Here is a 20,270-nt window from a genome sequence, read left to right on the forward strand (position 1 = left end):
ATAATTGAAATTTCACTGTTAGTACCACAAACCGGTAGTTGGAATATTATTAATTCAACAGCCCTTTGCACGTTGTTCTATCGACGTAGTGATTAAATTAACTATACTTTACATACAACTGAGTATAAAATAACGTATGTATTAAGGCGGCGGTAACATGAAAATTAGGTTTTCCCCTCACTAACTCGGAATAACGTGTTTTGTCCTTTAATACCAGCGGGTAAAAACGCATTTTATCCACTAGTGGGTAAAGTAATTTGACCTTGAATAAAATCAAATTAACTGCTTTAAAATTGATGAAAGTAGGTGAATCTAGTAATAAAGATGATTTACCACCTGTGGAACTACTGGAAGCAGTGATAAACGCATTTTTTGCGTTGTAGTTTCCTCGCTATAGTGAGGGGAAAAGTTTTGTGTTACACTCGGGTGCAAATGTATTTTACTTCTCGTGTGTTAAAAAACTCGCAAGTTCAGGATTCTATTCTCGAACCACTCGCTTCGCTCGTGGTTCAACTATAGAATCCTTTCACTTGCTCGTTTTTCAATTCCACACTCGGCGTTAAAATACAACTTTGCCCCCTTGTATAACAAATAACTATTTTTAACTCCCGACGTAAAAACGACGGGGTGTTATACGTTTGACGTGTCTGTCTGTGTGTCTGTCTGTCCGTCTGTGTCTGTGTCTCTCTGTGGCATCGTAGCTCCCGAACGGATGAACCGATGTAGACTTAGATTGTTTTTGTTTGAAAACGTGCCCTACGAGGCTATCGGAACGCAGTCTGGCTCTGTCACGCCACTGCAGAAGATAAGTAGAGCTATACTCTGTCAAACAAGTCTGTCAGTAAATAGGAACAAAGAAAACTATATGCATCCTATTCTTTAGGGTGCTAGAGAAAAGGATACCTATAGTTTTCTTAGTTTTTATTTACTGACAGACTTGTTTGACAGAGTATAACTAAATACGATACCATTACGAAGCATAAGCAAATGTGACGTTGGCTAGGTACCTTGATGAAGATGGACATAAAGTCATGGTCATTGAGGTTGTAAGTCGCCTTAATTATTAAATCATTAGCTTTGTTTATTTCAACTAGCATGCGTCACAAATATAATTTATATGAACAATTTATAATTGAAAAAAAAAAACATTCTGGTTTGATTGATGATTTTATATTATCTCCATTGAATAGGTATGACATTAAATGACGCCGTAAAAACACTAGGAATAAAAATGATTATGGAACATCCCGATGACCTAGAAATATGAAATGGCAGATAATATATTACTTGGGTGAATCAACTTTTTCTTGCCTGTTATTGCCATGGTTATGGTCCCCTGAGTCACGGTGGTTTTATGCAAAATTATGCTACTTAAACTATGCCACTAATTCACCCACTTACACAAAAAGCCAAGAATGTAAAAACTGACGACCGGTCTGGCTCAGTCGGTAGTGAGTGACAATGCCTACTGGGCCACGGTCCTGGGTTCGAATCGCGGTAAGGGCATTTATTTGCGTGATGAGCACAGATATTTGTTATTGTCATTGATGTTTTCTATGTATGTATTTATCTATTTAAGTATGTATATCGTCGCCTAGCACCCATAATACAAGCTTTGCTTAGTTTGGGGCTAAGTTGATCTGTGTAAGGTGTCCCCAATATTTATATTTATTTATTTACTGTATAATGCGCCAATATTGTATGGAATCTTCGGTGAGCGAGACCGTCTCGCACTTGGCCGGTTTTTATGATTAATTTCTAAAGATTCACAGCTTATTGAAGATAAGGTCAATACCTTAATTATTCAATCCAAGTAGTCACGTAGTTACGGTTGTCTCCACCTGCGTCACTAGTATAAATTATATGACGATGGTAGTTCAGGTTTGATCCGCTGTTTACGCAATATTAATGGAAAATCAGCCGGTAATGTCATATATTTACACATACATACATAAACTTACGAATGTACTAGCCCCATGCAGAAGAGTTCGTCGTACTCTAATATAATTTATTTTCAATGCCAAATAAAGTTGCATGTGACTTATATTGTTAAAAAAATAACTTTAAAAAAATGTCTTAGTCACGTTCTCTTCTCCTATAGCAGTTCTGCATGCATAGGCTTTAAGATTTGTTTTTAGTTTATTAGCAGAACTTAGTTACTTTCTTTGGGCCGCCTTACATCAGTCATGAATTATAATACCCATCGATAAAAGATAAAATAAAAATAATGATTTTCTTCCTTTCAGTATCAATGATATTTCTTGTATTTAGATTGAGTTATTGTACAATACTGCCATAAAAAATAAACTAGATTAGTATTAGTATTAAACGTTAATGATTTTTGAACTAATTAAGACATTATTTTTGTACCAAAAGTACTCAAAAAATGGTCTGACTAGACGAAAACATATGCATCGGGGCTGGTATGAGGTAATATCACACAACCGTCTTCTATGAACAAGAAGTAGGTAGGTGCTTAGTCCAAGAAAAACCCACTGATAAGTTATACTAGTAATAGAAAATGTGGTTGAAAATGCCTCTCTTATCGATCACATTAAAATGTAATCAGAATCGTTCGAAATGGTTATTGGATGGTGGAAATAAGTAATAGTTGATGTTACGGTCGGTTTGTCTAAACCGCTGTATTTACCACTAATGGTAGTGACCATTAAAAGTGGTTGTTTTCCAAATCCGGAGGGCCGCAGTCCGGATCAGGGTAGCAGCGGCTGGTCCATACAAGCCGATTATTATTATTATTATTTATTTTCTTCAGACACAATAGTTACATTGATATTACAGTTTACAAAATACCGCCAAACTGCAAAACAGTTTGTTGGCAGTTGTGTTTGCTCTTGATTGATTACTGAGTAGGTACAAGTTGTGTCAAGTTATACATAATATCATGCAATGTTTAAATCATCATTAATAGCTATACTAACTAAGCATGCAACGTTAAGAGTGCTTTCGTGTTAAAAATAGTGAAAACGCAACCGAGCGCTCGATCATACCGTGTGTGGTATCAAATTAAAGGGCTTTGCGAGTAGTTTATAAATATATATCACATTATAGGACTTTTTCTACTTGGTCTAACAAAATATGAGAAAATGTCAAAAAGTGGTAATAATTGTACCGGTGAAGGCTCGTTTTCAAAAAATTGGCAAAAATCAATAATAGCAATTTATAATCACTAAGGCATAACAGCAATTTAAGTAAACGTTGCAGATTAATTTAGTATAAAACTTACTTCGATGTGATGTAGATTTTCAAAGAAATTGTCACTTAATTTTAGGTAATTTCTGAAAAAATTGAATTCGCCTTAGGCTAGTTTACTCTTTTTCAAAAACTTAAAATAAAAATTTAGTCTGAAATGATTGTGGTACAGGATATACGAATTATAAATTTACCCGTTTTAATATTCAAAATTGTCCAAATTTTACAAATAAGATCGACTGATTCAGCTCTATACGTGCGTTTTTCTAAACGTGCATTAGAGAAAAATTCATAATTAATTTAGTGAGCTAGTTTTCAAAAATCCAGTCTAATAAAAATCAAGATAATAAGATGCTCTAACTGGAACTTGAATTAAATAAATCTATTGGATAACGGAAAGTGTAGTATTTCACCGACTAAAACTATCAATTTTACATTTTTTTGACGTTTTTTTTGAAAGCAGCCTTAATTGTTTAAATTAATTCTAATTTTACGCTATAGGTACTGAATGACGCCTTCAGGGCCAGCAAAGATAGGTCTCACCGGCTTGCCTAAAATTGATTACTAATAAAGTACCTAATGTTATGGTAGGTTTTTTTTTTTGCTCAGTGTTGCCTAGCAGAAATTTTCACCAGCCGCCACTGGTACCTAGCCAAAACCGAGGATGATTTATATGAAAATGAAAATGAAAATTGTTTATTTTGGTTACAATATTTTATACAATTTACAAATTTATATAGGATTTACAATCTTTATACTAAGAATCGTACCTCATTTTTTAGCGCTACCTATTGAATACTATCATAACTACACTGATGATGCCTAAATTTTTTTTTTTCAAAATGTGTATTCACGTGCTATCGTTATATTAATAGAAGCATGTCATTTGTTCTTATAAAAAATAAAAACACGCAAAAATATTTGGGGAAAATGTGATTTTGGCCACTTCCAGGCTGCGAAACAGCGCCATCTAGTTTTAAGCCTAAAATGCCAATACATTTCAGGGGTACGCTTTTTTGTATAGAATAAAATAGAAACATTTATTTGCATCAATACGTTACAGTAAGATCTTATAAGTAAAATATTTAGACACAGTATCCCGTCGACATAACATCAACAATTCAACATGCAAAATTATTTACAGTTTGTACATAAAGGTACTAATTAACTAAATATATGAGCATGCAATAATTATACAATAAAAAAAATACAGTAAAGTAGAATTAGGATAGTCAATGAATGAATGAAGTGTATGGGCTTTGTTTGGCTGTCCCTAGAGATGGGTAACTACCCAGGTAAATACCCGACGGTGGGTATTTACCGGGTAAATACCCGATATTTACCTACCCGCGGGTAAATACGCGGGTATTTTCATTTTTCTTCCAAATTTGACGTTTTTAAATGGTGTTTGGGCTAAAATAGATTAATTTAGTCTTTGTAATTGTACACATAATGTTTAATCAAATTGGGAACGAATAGGTTCCTATGAGATAAAATGTGATTTTAGTGTATCACTCCAACTATAAAAATCGTGTAATATCATTCTCTGACATACGGAAATAATTTCAAATGCTTTTAGTATAAATTATAAGTTTGATAAATTAAAACTAAATAAAAATATGTGAATAAAAATATTTTAAAAATCTCTTTTTCAAGCTCATAACTCATACATAGTATGTTTTATGACAAAAATGCATATAAACTTTTTTGTAGGAAATTTTGTCTACTTTAGTTCGTACATACAATACTTTTCGATATTAATGATATTTTCCATGAAATATGAAAAAAATACATTTAACACCCCCTAACCCCACCATAACCCCCTCCAACCAGTACTAGGAAGTTTATCTTTATCGTATAAATACGATTAATTAATACAATCTAAAAAGCACACATAAAACATATTTTTTTAATTATTTAAAAAAAATATACATTAAAACTCCTGTAAACTTAATTGTAGGTATATTTGACTGAACAGTTTTGTTTTAAATTGTGTATAAAAATTACAACCACTAACTTAATATTTATCTCCATTTTAACACAAATCAGCATGTCCAACATGAAATGAATCTACCCGTCAATTTGGGTAGATACGGGTAAATACCGGGTAGATAGGTATTTACCGGGTAAATACCTGGGTGGGTAGATTGGGTATTTACCCACGACCCATCTCTAGCTGTCCCGGTATTATATCGTCCTTGCCAAAACTAAACCTTAACTTTTTTCTAGTCTATGGACTAGTATGAAAGTGCGCACACGTAACTTACGCTTCGTAAGCGCTTCATAGCTAGCTCTCCCTATCCCTCTTCTATAGTGGCGCGACAGAGTCAGATTGCGTTCCGATCGCCACTTATGGGCCAGCCACGACATTGATCTAAGCGCGACAGCGGTGAGCGGCAGCCATACGTGCGAATGAAAAGTTCCATCGCTGTGTCTCGCTCCAATGTATGGCCGCCGCTCACCGCTGTCGCGCTAAGACCAATGTGGCTGAGCCGTTAGCATCAACAATTGTTACTTCGGTTAGGCCTACAGGACCGCCGAGCTGTTTAATTTAGACTGTGTTTCATGGTAATGTAATAGGGGTCATAACCCCCCTCCCGTCCCTCCCTGGAGCCTAGGTTTGCCATACAAAGATGTAATCTAAAATGATAAGGATAGCGATGATTTTCCTGTACATTTATTTACCTTTGCTTATCCTTTTGAAAGCTAAAACATTTAAAGTAAATATTATAATTATTTTATACAGTAAATTATGTTACCTAATTATAAAATGAAATAATTCAGAACGTAATCTGCCGGTCTGTTATGTAGGTACCTAATGCTTACTATATTGTTTTGTGCACATTTACGAACATAAACATCACCTATTAACTTACTTAATGTACTACTCAAAACAACACAGCTATACATAAATAAAACGTTGGACTTCTGTTAGTTTTTTTTAATTTATACTTATCGAATTATGCGTAAGATCCTTATGCTGATTATTTTAGTACCTTGTTACCAAATAATCAAAACATTTCATAGTTATCAATATTAAAATCCTTCACATCGGGTATAGCATCGTCCATCCAAGACCAAGACTAAAGCAGCCACTGACTATCAATTTACCGGATGGCAATGACTACCGACGGCGCACTGATAGTCAGTAGACTCATTAGGCACTGGTTTCACCTAAAGCGGGTAAGCCATAAAATCTCATCGTGTCTCTTTTATTTATACGGAAGCGAATGTCTTACTTTGTTTCTCTACCGCTGATATAGCTCATCGCTCGCTCTAGGACCAAATAGACTACTTGTACAATTTTTTTTCTTTTTCTTCTCCGTGTATAGGAGGGTTCACTATTGTCTTGCAGAAACTTTTTTCGCATATATATTTGATTCGTAGAAGTCACATTTGGCAGAAACACCTTACGCCGTGTCTTGTGTGGGCGACGGTCGCCGTCGCGTCTCATACTTCCATATCGATAAGGTTTGATTTCGTATGCGTCGCATCGCCGTCGCGCGACCATCGCGCGACCGTCGCCCACACAAGCCACGGCGTTACGCAGAATATGCTTTGGCATAAATCATATCGCAAATATTATAATACCGAATCTTATGTTGGCATAATGTTGATGAGCATTAATAGTCTTTTAGACGAATAGGTAATATTTTTGCATAATATTTAGTCGGCATAAAATTTTCCTTCTCCTTCCAATTAGCTTTTTGACAGAGAGTCGGTTGTATTGGGGTGCAAGATACCTAACACTCCTCCTCGCTTCGCTCGTCGTCGTACCTAACGGGGGCTCTGGGACAGTATTTCCTTTTTGCTAGCGTGTCATAATTCTGCTCTTGTAATAGGTAGTGTGCTACGATTATTATGGTACATAAAATTATGCTTTATCAAATTCAACCAAAGTAATGTTCTGCAAACCAATACTCTACCAAATGTGTCGTACGTGGTAGTAATAATGCCAACTAAGTTTTCTGCAAAATTACTATTCGACTGAAAGTGCTTCTGCGAAACATATTGTGCGAAGTGTGTTTCTGACCAAAATTATTCTGTCAGATGAGGGTAACCCGTATAGGAGTCAAGTAAAACTAAATTTTTGTTTGCCAATGTTTTGCCACTTCAATCCCTCGAGGAGTAGCCGTTCTTCTTAAGAGATCTTCATCAGCACACTTTTTTTAATAGGTATAGAAAGTATAAAATATACTCACGAAAGACTGACGCGCGTGAGATGGCCAAGTCGGACGCCTCTCATATCGAATAGGAAGATGTAGCCAGGCGTGGGCCCCCGCTTGCATAGACACGCATCTGTGGACAAAAACGCATTTGTTTAACCGATTTGCAAGACCAAAGTGATTTAAATAGCGCTGAAAACAAAGTTTTGGGCGGAGCTTCACAAAAATTAACTGACATAAGGCTACTCATCGAAAAAATAAATTTGTAAACCCACCAAAAATCAGATATTGCTTAGGCTTTGTACGAGTTGCAGTCGGCATGTCTGTAAGGCCCCTTATAGTTTTTTTTTTAATTGCTAAATACCTAGATGTTATGTCACAATCACAACTACATAATCTGTGACTGGAAATTAAAAAAAGAAACATTGCCGACCAAGGCATGAAATTTGTATGAAATTCCATTGTAGACCACTTGTCCTAGCCGCTCACTGAAACGTCCTTCCATTCCAAGCCTATTATAAGGAATATAACATATATTTCTTACCATGTTTGAGAAAAACAATCTTATCTTCAAAAATAAATAAAAGAAAGTTTATCAAGTTTATGAGAAGTTTCAAAGTCTTTCAATGTAAAGATGAGTTGTTTCTAAGTTAAATAACTGTTTTATGAAATTTCCGGCGTACCTACTTAAGTACTTATACACAGATGAAAAGTTTCGTTAAGTTTTTTGCACCCGTAGATATTTTCACAGGGCCATGGTGTTAGTTAATATGTACGCGGATTTTATCTTGGGATATTAAAATTAAATTTATTTGTATAAGTTTAGTAAAATTGTCCCATAAGGCACTGGTCCCATCGCGAGCTAGTAAGCTATGAGCTATCGGCTATAAAAACGAACAAAAGATAATCACTCCCGTGTAAATAAAAGAGACACAGCGATGTTTATACTTACTCGCCCAGCGGTGAGCTATCAAAATCGCCGTGTCTCTTTTATTTGCACGGGGGTGCTTATCTTTTGTTCGTTTTTGTAGCCGATAGCTCATAGCTTACTAGCTCGTGGTGGGACCAGTGCCTAACAACGGTAGCAAAGGTTCCAATGGATACTATATCGTGGCCTGTTTCACAGTAGTGACAATTGTTGTTGTGACATAAACATGTTGTGACATTCGCCGTTCAATACCTGTTCAACAAGAAAATTAATATTAACACTTAATATCAACTCAGAAATAGTCACAGAATTGGCAATGTCTGGAGAATAGCCCACTGGTCCAAGCATGATTTAAGTAGGTATAAATACATACCCCAATTTTGCTAAATTAATTCACCAAAAACGTGACGAATATTAAATAAACATGCGTCATATAAAACCGGCTTTAATGATAAAGTTCAAGTTAAATAAGAAATTTTATTCAAAAGTAACGTATAAAAAACTAGTTATATAAGAATTTACATACGATGGCATCAAGGTGACTCAGCAGACTGACAATCACGTGAGGATTTTACATGGTATTTAATAGTTATTTGTTATACAAGGGGGAAGGGGGCAAAGTTGTATTTTAACGCCGAGTGTGGAATTGAAAAACGAGCAATTGAAAGCATTATATAGTTATAGGTTCGAGAATAGAATCCTGAACTTGCGAGTTTTTTAACACACGAGAAGTAAAATACATGTGCACCCAAGTGTAACACAAAACTTTTCCCCTCACTATAGCGAGGAAACTATACAACGCAAGAAATGCGTTTATCACTGCTTCCAGTAGTTCCACAGGTTGGACACTCCAGGATAAGGTAGATCAAACATTAATCTAAGTTCGAAGCCTTAGTGCATATGTGAATCACTCATTGAACGGGATCACTTATCCACTTGGATAACACATCTGTCACTCTCACACTGGCATGCCAAAGCGTGACGGATGCTTTATCCACATAGATAAGTGATAAAATTGGAAGCATGCTACGCCGGCTTACAGATCTGACGCTGACGCGAATTACAGCTTGACACGTTGGATTCACACAAATTCCGAAACAGGTACACCATTCAGCTATACGGCCTATATTATGATGTAAAGATCAGCGTTTGGCAGTGAAATTGCAGTTATATCGTTCACATCAACTTGAGCATACAGCTGGAGGTCGTCAGCATACAGATGGCAAGACCTACGAATATTCAATATTATATTATTTATATGTTTGATATCACCGTACTGCAGCATGTTTACCTCAATTGCGTATTTAGTTGCAGCCTACCCGACGGCCTTGAGCATACCTACCGCATTCGCCGCGTTCACACTTAGGCCTACAGAACAGGGGTCAATATTGCGCAGATATTAGTGCAGCGAAGGGCTTATGTCGCAATGGACTGGTTTTTGAATGTTGGGGATTGTACCGGCGGTGGTGAGCGCGGTTTCCCACTTACGTCCGATCCAAGTCCGTGAAAATAAGATCCGAAACCGCTCTAAAAGTATGTCGAGCCAATAAAGCCATGGTCATTATAGGGTTTTCATTATATAGTACTAAAGGGGATCGAGTATTATAGAGAGTTACTGTCGAAGTAAAATGTGTAATCACAGTGCATAGACTGCCATCTCTTGACACAAGCTTAAAACTTTTGAACCTCAGTTTTGACAATTTGGTCCATATTCTTAGCTTGATATGTGTTAAAAATGTTAAAATGTCAAATCTTAATATTAGCGCCATCTAGCTGAGCGTACCCCAAAGGTGTAATGCCATCTAGGCCACCGTACCTTTTTACACGACTGCCCCAAAAAAAGAGTGTATTGTTTTTCTGTATGGTACTGAGGTACGCTTTTTTCTTAGACTTAATCTGTCTATACGGAGTTATATATGTCTTTGATAGTACCACAGAATATATAATAGTACAAGTACAGAAGGCTCACTCCTTTGATGTTCACAAAACGCCGCCATTCTAAATTCTTACCTACATTAACAAACGGACCGCACGCGCGCAGACGACATTGAATTCTATTGCGCCGCGCGAAGGTCGTCGCCACTGAATGGGCCGCGAACTCGCGGCCGCCGGCATGTACTTGTAGCGCGGCGAAAGGATCGCGGAGTGAGCCGCCCCTGATAGTACCTATTATTTTTTGCTAAATCGGCTCAATGGATTGTGTTCGTAATCGATAATTATTAAAGCGATTGTAAAATCTAGGTACGTTTATCAAAATATGGTTGTTGAAAATTCATATTCGTTTTGAAAAGCCTGTCTAACAATTCCCCTTGCTAGGTACAAGGGGAATTGTTAGAAATACCAAAGTGTACCAACACTGAAAACGTAGTTTCTTTTAAAAGCACATTATTTACCACTCATATTTCCCACAAAGAAGATAAAAAACCTATAAAAGCGTACATCACATTTACAGCACAAGTATTTTACAAAGAAAGGTGCGTCCCTTGTCTTTGAAGGACCCGGGACCCGGGACTTCAAAGACAAGGGCGTGTAACGAATTTCAGGCAATTATCAAAGGACTGTCGAACAGGGACCGGACAACCCCTTCCGCGCTACAAGCCTTTCATTGGGAATCCCTAACGTAAGGACGACCCAATCGAGAGACTCTCCCTTTCGAACTGCAAGCCCATTCATTTGACTAGCCCTTACAAAAAACTAAGCAAAACAATAAAGCTAGCCCTGTGCATTGGCTTAGCGCTATCCGATACGGCTTGCAAGCCTTTAATAAGGGTTACCCTTATTTTAAGCGCTATTTATAAGGCTTTCCCTTTTGTTAAAGCGTAGTCGAGCCTTGCGTAAAAGAGACAGGATTATGAATCTAAGCTATTGTAAGAACAGGAAGGAAAATGCGCTGTTGCCACTCCGCACTATGCGCCCCATTTTTAATTTTGCAACGAAACATGTTTTCGTTGGATAAAAGTAGAACACGGCTAGAAATTATTTTTAATGAACTGGGAGACAAGGAAGTGATGGATCGCCTGATGGTAAATGATCATCGTCGCCCATAGATCAGTATGTACGTTCGTACGTATGAATGTATGTAGGTATGTATGTATGAATATATAGACCGTCAACCAAATCTTGTCACTAGAAAAAGGCGGCAAATTTGAAAAATCGCGGGCTAGCAACACTAGTTTTGAAAATCGGTGGAAATTCGAGTGTCATTTGTATCTTATCTGTGGAAATCTCCACCCTACCAAAAAGAGAAATAACTAGCACATATCCGTCCCTTTTTAATACATTATCTAATTCGTAAGGAAGGAGCGAGCCCCTTGAAAAAAAAATCTGTGGCTGTTCGACGTACATTGCTGGTTTTTGTTCGTTTCATAGGGATACCATACTTTAGTTTGATGTACATTGCTACTGCCAAGATTTGGTTGACAGGCTATAATTATGTAAATATGTATGTATGCATGTAAATATACAGTGTTGGCCGAAAATCAATACAATTAACCATTAACATTACACATTGAAAACGTTAATTGCCAACATAAAAACAAGCCGTTTTCGTCATCCAACTCGCCTTGATGAGTTAATTGGGTGAGCAGTTCCTAAGATAAAGCTGATGCTGAACCCTGGCTTTTCCCAGGGGAACGCGGGTTTGGTTTAACATAGGCAAGCGCTGTTTTCGTCATCGGACTTGTTTTGATGAGTACTTGAGTGAGCAGTAACCAAGGTAGAGCTGATGCTGAACCCTGGCTATTCCTAGGGGAACGCGGGTTTGGAGTAACATAGGCAAGCGCTGTTTTCGTCATCGGACTTTTCTTGATGAGTACTTGTGTGAGCAGTAACCAAGGTAGAGCTGATGCTGAACCCTGGCTACTCCTAAGGGAACTCGGGTTTCGTGCAACATAGGCAAACGCTGTTTTCTTCATCGGACTTGTATTGATGAGTACTTGAGTGAGCAGTAACCAAGGTAGAGCTGATGCTGAACCCTGGCTTTTCCCAGGGGAACGCGGGTTTGGAGTAACATAGGCAAGCGCTGTTTTCTTCACCGGACTTGTCTTGGTGAGTACTTGAGTGAGCAGTAACCAAGGTAGAGCTGATGCTGAACCCTGGCTTTTCCCAGGGGAACGCGGGTTTGGAGTAACATAGGCAAGCGCTGTTTTCTTCACCGGACTTGTCTTGGTGAGTACTTGTGTGAGCAGTAACCAAGGTAGAGCTGATGCTGAACCCTGGCTCTTCCTAGGGGAACGCGAGTTTGGAGTAACATAGGCAAGCGCTGTTTTCGTCATCGGACTTGTCTTGATGAGTACTTGAGTGAGCAGTAACCAAGGTAGAGCTGATGCTGAACCCTGGCTATTCCTAAGGGAACTCGGGTTTCGTGCAACATAGGCAAACGCTGTTTTCGTCATCGGACTTGTCTTGATGAGTACTTGAGTGAGCAGTAACCAAGGTAGAGCTGATGCTGAACCCTGGCTTTTCCCAGGGGAACGCGGGTTTGGTGTAACATAGGCAAGCGCTGTTTTCGTCATCGGACTTGTTTTGATGAGTACTTGAGTGAGCAGTAACCAGGGTAGAGCTGATGCTGAACCCTGGCTATTCCTAGGGGAACTCGGGTTTCGTGCAACATAGGCAAACGCTGTTTTCGTCATCGGATTTGTCTTAATGAGTACTTGAGTGAGCAGTAACCAAGGTAGAGCTGATGCTGAACCCTGGCTATTCCTAGGGGAACTCGGGTTTCGTGCAACATAGGTAAACGCTGTTTTTGTCAGCGGACTTGTCTTGATGAGTACTGGTAAAGCTGATATTGAACTCTGGCTGTACCTAGGGGAACTTAGGTTTGGTGCAACATAGACAAACCCGGTTTCCGTTATAGGCCCTGCCTTTATGAGGACTTGGGTGCGCAGTACCCAAGCCAGTGCTGTAGCTGAGACCTGGTGGTACCTAGGGGAACTCAGGTTCGGTGCAATATAAATAAACGCTGTTTTCTGTTCATAGTATGTTTCGTGTGAAATATCTTAGACTCGTCTTTATGACTGCTACTTGGTTGAGTTGAGTAGTACCATAGAATCTGTCAAACTATTTCTGTTGATTGTTGTAAATTCTATGAAGATCGTTTGAAACAGAAATACTTTTCTGGTGGCAATCAAGCATACAGCCCGTCTGATAGTAAATAGTTACCGCAGTCTATGGTCGCTTGGAACTCCAGTATTCTCTTTATTCCCTGTGTTACTATTACTGAAATCGACTGTACTTAATTTTGATATTCAAATGGATATATACAAACGTATTTTTTTAGACATAAATAAAGTGTTTTATGTATGGCAAATTAATAAATTTACGCTGTACGCTGATCCGGGACCGATCGCAGTTGATGGAATCTCGCTCGAGGTTGTTCTAGAGTATGTCTACCTAGGGCAAACTCTCCAACTAGGTAAGAACAGCTTCGAGAGAGAAGCCAACAGAAGAATTCGGCTGGGCTGGGCAGCATTCCATAAGCTTCGCGGAGTCTTCTCGTCACCCATCCCACAATGTCTCAAGTCGAAGGTCTTCGACCAGTGTGTCCTACCTGTAATGACCTACGGTGCCGAGACGTGGGCACTCACGGCTGGATTGGTCCACCAATTCAAAGTCGCTCAACGAGCTATGGAGAGGGCTATGCTCGGGGTATCTCTGAGGGATCACATCAGAAATGATGTGATCCGTCACAGAACCAAAGTTACCGACATAGCTCACCGGATTAGCAAATTGAAGTGGCAGTGGGCTGGTCACGTTAGTCGCAGGACAGACGGTCGGTGGAGCCGAAAGGTTCATGAGTGGAGACCGCGACTCGGTAAACGTGGTGCAGGACGCCCTGTGACAAGATGGAGTGACGACATCCGCAAGTTGGCTGGTGTTGGCTGGATGAGATTAGCTGAAGATCGGGAGCAGTGGCCTGCATTAGAAGAGGCCTATGTCCAGCAGTGGACGAGGATAGGCTGATAATGATGATGATGATGAAATTAATAAATTTGTTCTAACTACTTGATGTTAATATTCACTTCTGGTAGGATTTTTGTTCAGTTAATATTATGTTTTATGCCTAACTTGACATTGCATGAAATATTTCTATATTATAATGCACCGAAACCAGAGTTGCCCTAGATACCGCCAGGGCTCAGCTACAACGCTGTCTTGGCTATTGCGCACCCAAGTCCTCGTCAAGACAAGTCCGATGACGCAAACAGAGTTTGCCTATGTTATACCAAACCCGAGTTCCCCTAGGTACAGCCAGGTTTCAGCATCAGCTCTATCTCGGGTACAGCTCACCCAAATACTCATTAAGACAAGTCCAATGACGAAAACAGCGTTTGCCTGTGTTACACTAAACCCGAGTTCCCCTAGGTGCAAACAGAGTTCAGCATCAGCTACACTTCGGGTACTGCTCACTCAAGTACTCATCAAGACAAGTCCGATGACGAAAACAGCGTTTGCCTGTGTTACACTAAACCCGAGTTCCCCTAGGTGCAGCCAGGGTTCAGCATCAGCTGGACTTTGGGTATTGCTCACTCGAGTAGTCATCAAGACAAGTCCGATGACGAAAACAGCGTTTGCCTGTGTTACACTAAACCCGAGTTCCCCTAGGTGCAGCCAGGGTTCTGCATCAGCTGGACTTTGGGTATTGCTCACTCGAGTACTGATCAAGACAAGTCCGATGACGAAAACAGCGTTTGCCTGTGTTACACTAAACCCGATTTCCCTAGGTGCAGCCAGGGTTCAGCATCAACTGGACTTCGGGTACTGCTCACTCGAGTACTCATCAAGACAAGTCCGATGACGAAAACAGCGTTTGCCTGTGTTACACTAAACCCGAGTTCCCATAGGTGCAGCCAGGGTTCAGCATCAGCTGGACTTTGGGTACTGCTCACTCGAGTACTCATCAAGACAAGTCCGATGACGAAAACAGCGTTTGCCTGTGTTACACTAAACCCGAGTTCCCCTAGATGCAGCCAGGGTTCAGCATCAGCTGGACTTCGGGTACTGCTCACTCGAGTACTCATCAAGACAAGTCCGATGACGAAAACAGCGTTTGCCTGTGTTACACTAAACCCGAGTTCCCCTAGATGCAGCCAGGGTTCAGCATCAGCTGGACTTCGGGTACTGCTCACTCGAGTACTCATCAAGACAAGTCCGATGACGAAAACAGCGTTTGCCTGTGTTTCACTAAACCCGAGTTCCCCTAGGTGCAGCCAAGGTTCAGCATCAGCTGGACTTCGGGTACTGCTCACTCGAGTACTCATCAAGACAAGTCCGATGACGAAAACAGCGTTTGCCTGTGTTACACTAAACCCGAGTTCCCCTAGGTGCAGCCAGGGTTCAGCATCAGCTGGACTTCGGGTACTGCTCACTCGAGTACTCATCAAGACAAGTCCGATGTCGAAACCAGCGTTTGCCTGTGTTACACTAAACCCGAGTTCCCCTAGGTACAGCCAGGGTTCAGCATCAGCTGGACTTCGGGTACTGCTCACTCGAGTACTCATCAAGACAAGTCCGATGACGAAATCAGCGTTTGCCTGTATTACACTAAACCCGAGTTCCCCTAGGTGCAGCCAGGGTTCAGCATCAGCTAGACTTCGGGTACTCATCAAGACAAGTCCGATAAAAAAAACTAGAATCCGTCCGTAGAAGTCCGACAAAAATTTTCCTAGAAAGTCTTTACAAAGTTCTACTTTTGTGATTTTTTTCATATTTTTTAAACTTGTGGTTCAAAAGTTAGAGGGGGGGGACGCACTTTTTTTTCCTTTAGGAGCGATTATTTCCGAAAATATTAATATTATCAAAAAGCAATCTTAGTAAACCCTTTATTCATTCTTAAATACCTATCCAACAATATATCACACGTTGGGGTTGGAATGAAAAATATTATCAGCCCCCACTTTACATGTAGGGGGCGTACCCTAATATTTTTTTTTTCCATTTTTTATTTTTGGACTCTGTTGGCGTGATTGATATACATATTGGGACCAAATTTTAGCTTTCTAGTGCTAACGGTTACTGAGATTACCCGCGGACGGACGGACGGACGGACAGACAGACATGGCGAAACTATAAGGGTTCCTAGTTGACTACGGAACCCTAAAAAGCAGCGTTTGCCTGTGTTACACCTGAGCAAAGAAGGAGCCTATCATAACTATAAGTATTTGGTATTGAAAATTGAACCTTATTTTATCTACAGCCGTTTCCATCAAACAGAAACGCGCAAATATCACACACAGTGCCACCGTAGGTAACGATCGTATGTTATTTCGTTCGGAGTAATGTGTGCTTTATGAGCGAGGTACAGGATTTAAACTCGCACGATATGCTATATTGAAAGCAAACAGAAACGCCCAAGTGCCACCGTAGGTAACGGTTATTTATGGTGTTATGAGCGAGGTGATTTAAACTCGCACGATATGCTATAAGGAAAGCAAATAAAACCCAATATAAGGCTTATGGCGTTAGGCTGAGCCGATGATAAGGGTTTTGAAAGGGTATTGGGCTATTTTAGGTAAGCGCTTTCGTTAGGGCTTTAAAAGCAAAATGAAAGGGTATCGCGTCAAAAGGGTAGGGTAAGTTAAGCCTAACGAAATACCCATACAAAACCCCGTATAAGGGATAGCGGGCCGGTCCCTGCTGTCGAATTATGGTCTCTCTGTAATGGGTATTAGTAGGCTTAGTAGCACAATCTGTTGTTTTTAACCCCCGACGCAAAACCGACGGGTTGTTATAAGTTTGACGTGTCTGTCTGTCTATTTGTCTGTCTGTCTGTCTGTCTGTCTGTGTGTGTGTCTGTCTGTGGTATCGTAGCTCCCGAACGGATGAACCGATTTAGATTTAGTTTTTTTTTTGTTTGAAAGCTGATGAGTTAGTCTCCCAGTGTTCTAAGCCATATTTCATGAAAATCGGTCCACTATTTCGCGGTAGGGGGTTTTTTCAAAATTTTAATTTTCTATAATTCGTTTGCTAATATTACCTAGTGTACAGTCACATCTCGGACACTGGCGATCAAATATATGAAAGAGGTGCGTTCCTAGCACACATTCTAAGCTCATGTAGGTGAACGCGTACCATGCTTGTATGAGTGAGATATGACAGGTCGACTGTTCGCGTTTTTGACAGGCGGTAACTGTGAGGTAACCGAGAGCGGGTGGGCGGCACTTTCATACTGTACGATAGCACTCTTTATTATACTGTGGTACAGTCAAGAGAACGTTCTTGGGTCTGGTGGCCGTCCGGCGGGTCAACGTCGACCCAGGTATCGCTGGGAGGACAGTGTGGCGGATCTGCGTCGGCTTCAAGTCAGTGACTGGCAAGAGGCTGAGCAGGATCGGGACAGGTGGCGACCTCACGTTTCGGAGGCCAATTTAAGATTCACTTTCAGTCACGTTCAGTCAACCACATTGAATCCTGGACCACTATAGAACCTTATCACACTAAATGTCATACATATTTAATTGGGAATTTCCATAGACTTACTAAACTTGTTTGTTGATGTGTCTGTCAACGGGCTGACAGCCAAGACAGCGCTTAGTAATAATTTGTTCATTTAATCCATACTTATACTTACTTATAATAATCGGGAAAGTGTGTGTATCTGTTTGTCCGTCTTTCACGGCAAAACGGAGCGACAAATTGACGTGGTTTTTTAAGTGGAGATAGTTGAAGGGATGGAGAGTGACATAGAAGGGTAGAAGTAGTAGGTAGAAGTTTGTATGCAGGAATCCGCAATTTTCGAATTCAACGCGAGCGAAGCTGCAGGCAAAAGCTAGTTTGAAAATAATGGAACCGGTTCTTAAAAAACGTTTTAGTGTAATATAAAGGCGACCTTTTTAGCAGATTTTATTGCGGGGCCGGTAACACTGGGGGGGGAGGGGTGGGATATCGACCCTTTCTCTACACAGCCGTTTGTAGGTCTTCATCAAGGTACATCTCATTTTGCAGTGTACTAGATTAAATAAGTAGGTGTTTGGGGTTAAGGGGTTCCCGTGAGGTGACTGGTTAAGAATTTCACTTCCCTTTTCCTCCCGCAGGTTTCGTAGAAGTCGACTGATACCCATGGGTTCAATTGTGGTGTGGACGATGGACTAGCAACACACTACACTGTAATATCACAATTTCGTTTTCCTTTCTAACTAAAAGCGAGTAAGCTATGAGAAAGAGATAGAAACGAAGAAAATATAGTCGCTTCCGTGTAAATAATTGCTCAAAGTTTAACTGGAAGAGATCCCTTAAAGGGTTCTGGTACATTAAAGTGTTTTACTACTACTACTACTACTAAATAAAAACCGGCCAAGAGCGTGTCGGGCCACGCTCAGTGTAGGGTTCCGTAGTTTTCCGTATTTTTCTTAAAAACTACTGAACCTATCAAGTTCAAAATAATTTTCCTAGAAAGTCTTTATAAAGTTCTACTTTTGTGATTTTTTCAAATTTTTAAACATATGGTTCTAAAGTTAGAGGTGGGGGGACACATTTTTTTTTCCTTTAGGAGCGATTATTTCCGAAAATATTAATATTATCAAAAAATTATTATAGTAAACCCGTATTCATTTTTAAATACCTATCCAACAATATATCACACGTTGAGGTTGGAATGAAAAAAAAATCAGTCCCCACTTTACATGTAGGGGGGAGGTACCCTAACAAAACATTTTTTTCGACTTTTTATTTTACCACTTTGTCGGCGTGATTGATATACATATCGGTACCAAATTTCAGCTTTCTAGTGCTAACGGTCACTGAGATTATCCGCGGACGGACGGACAGACAGACATGGCGAAACTATAAGGGTTCCTAGTTGACTACGGAACCCTAAAAAAGAGACGTCGCCGAGCGATGAACTACATATAAATCGATCGCTCTCTGTATCGTCGACAGTTCATCGCTCACTCGCTTTTGGGTGCTTTTGGTGGGATCTGTAAGTTAATAAAAATGTAATATATATGTACGGAACTCTCGGTAAGCGCGTGCGATTCGCAATTGGCCAGATTTTTTGAATGACGTAAATTGTGAAGGTCAAAATTACAAGTCAAAAATGTCAGTTTTTGTAAATTTTACATAAAAATGCAATTTTTGGTGCATGTAGTAACAACCTATTTGCCCTCTGATATTTTGTATGCATAATGTATCAGTAATAGTGGCAAAAGTCACTTGATAAGACTGATGAAAACTAAAGGTCAGAATTGTACTGTTTCATCATGACGAAATCTACACATGTATAAATGCAAGTGTTCTGGCTGACTGACTGATTCATCAACCAAAGAGATTTTTTTTTGTATGAATAGGTAGACGTTTGACCACGATCACACCTGATGGTAAGTGATGATGCGGTCTACGGTGGAGCACGCTTACCTATGAGATACCTATTTACTCTTGCTTTAAAGAGACCTGGATTGTACTCATGTGGAAACACAGACTCAGGCAGGGCATTCCACTCCTTGGCGGTTCGCAAAACTACAACAGCAACAAGCTGAAACTACAAAAGCTAGAAAGTTGAAATTTACACACTGATACTAGAAATGTCACAAAAAAAAACAGCGCTTATTGTCCCAGAGCTGTAAGAACCTCTTTTTGACACATGACAGCGTCCACAAAACGTAAACTCGCGCAACCTAATGAAATATTAATTAAAATCCTGTAATAATATTTTAAAAAATCAAGTACTTAAAACAATATTTCGCTTACTTTAAACATAATCTAACACATGTTACATTTTTGCGGATCTTCGTTAGCGAGTATTTTACGATATTAATTTATCATGCAGGATTTACTTATTATGTCATTTATCATTCATTTTTATTATTTTTAAACTAGTGCTGTGGCAGTCTGTCATTTCGATTCAAATGACATTACAGTAAGTTGACAGAAATCGTATATATATTAGTTTAAGCGCCTCCTTGTACATTCAACCTATTGGAACCCTAGGCCACTGTAGAACTATGTCATAGTGACGTTGTAAGAAATAT

General features: G+C 39.6%; 1 protein-coding gene across 1 annotated transcript in view; it reads right to left on the reverse strand.

Annotated features, from left to right (window-relative positions):
- Positions 1-20,270, reverse strand: part of LOC125236534 (alpha-tocopherol transfer protein-like) — a 53,142-nt gene that overhangs the window by 10,544 nt on the left and 22,328 nt on the right. The window contains exon 3 of the mRNA XM_048143371.1: positions 7,413-7,509. Coding sequence (XP_047999328.1) covers positions 7,413-7,509 — 97 coding nt within the window. The remainder of the gene's footprint in view (positions 1-7,412; positions 7,510-20,270) is intronic.

Source organism: Leguminivora glycinivorella, chromosome 19 (genome assembly GCF_023078275.1).
Source record: "Leguminivora glycinivorella isolate SPB_JAAS2020 chromosome 19, LegGlyc_1.1, whole genome shotgun sequence".
Lineage (NCBI taxonomy): Eukaryota > Metazoa > Arthropoda > Insecta > Lepidoptera > Tortricidae > Leguminivora > Leguminivora glycinivorella.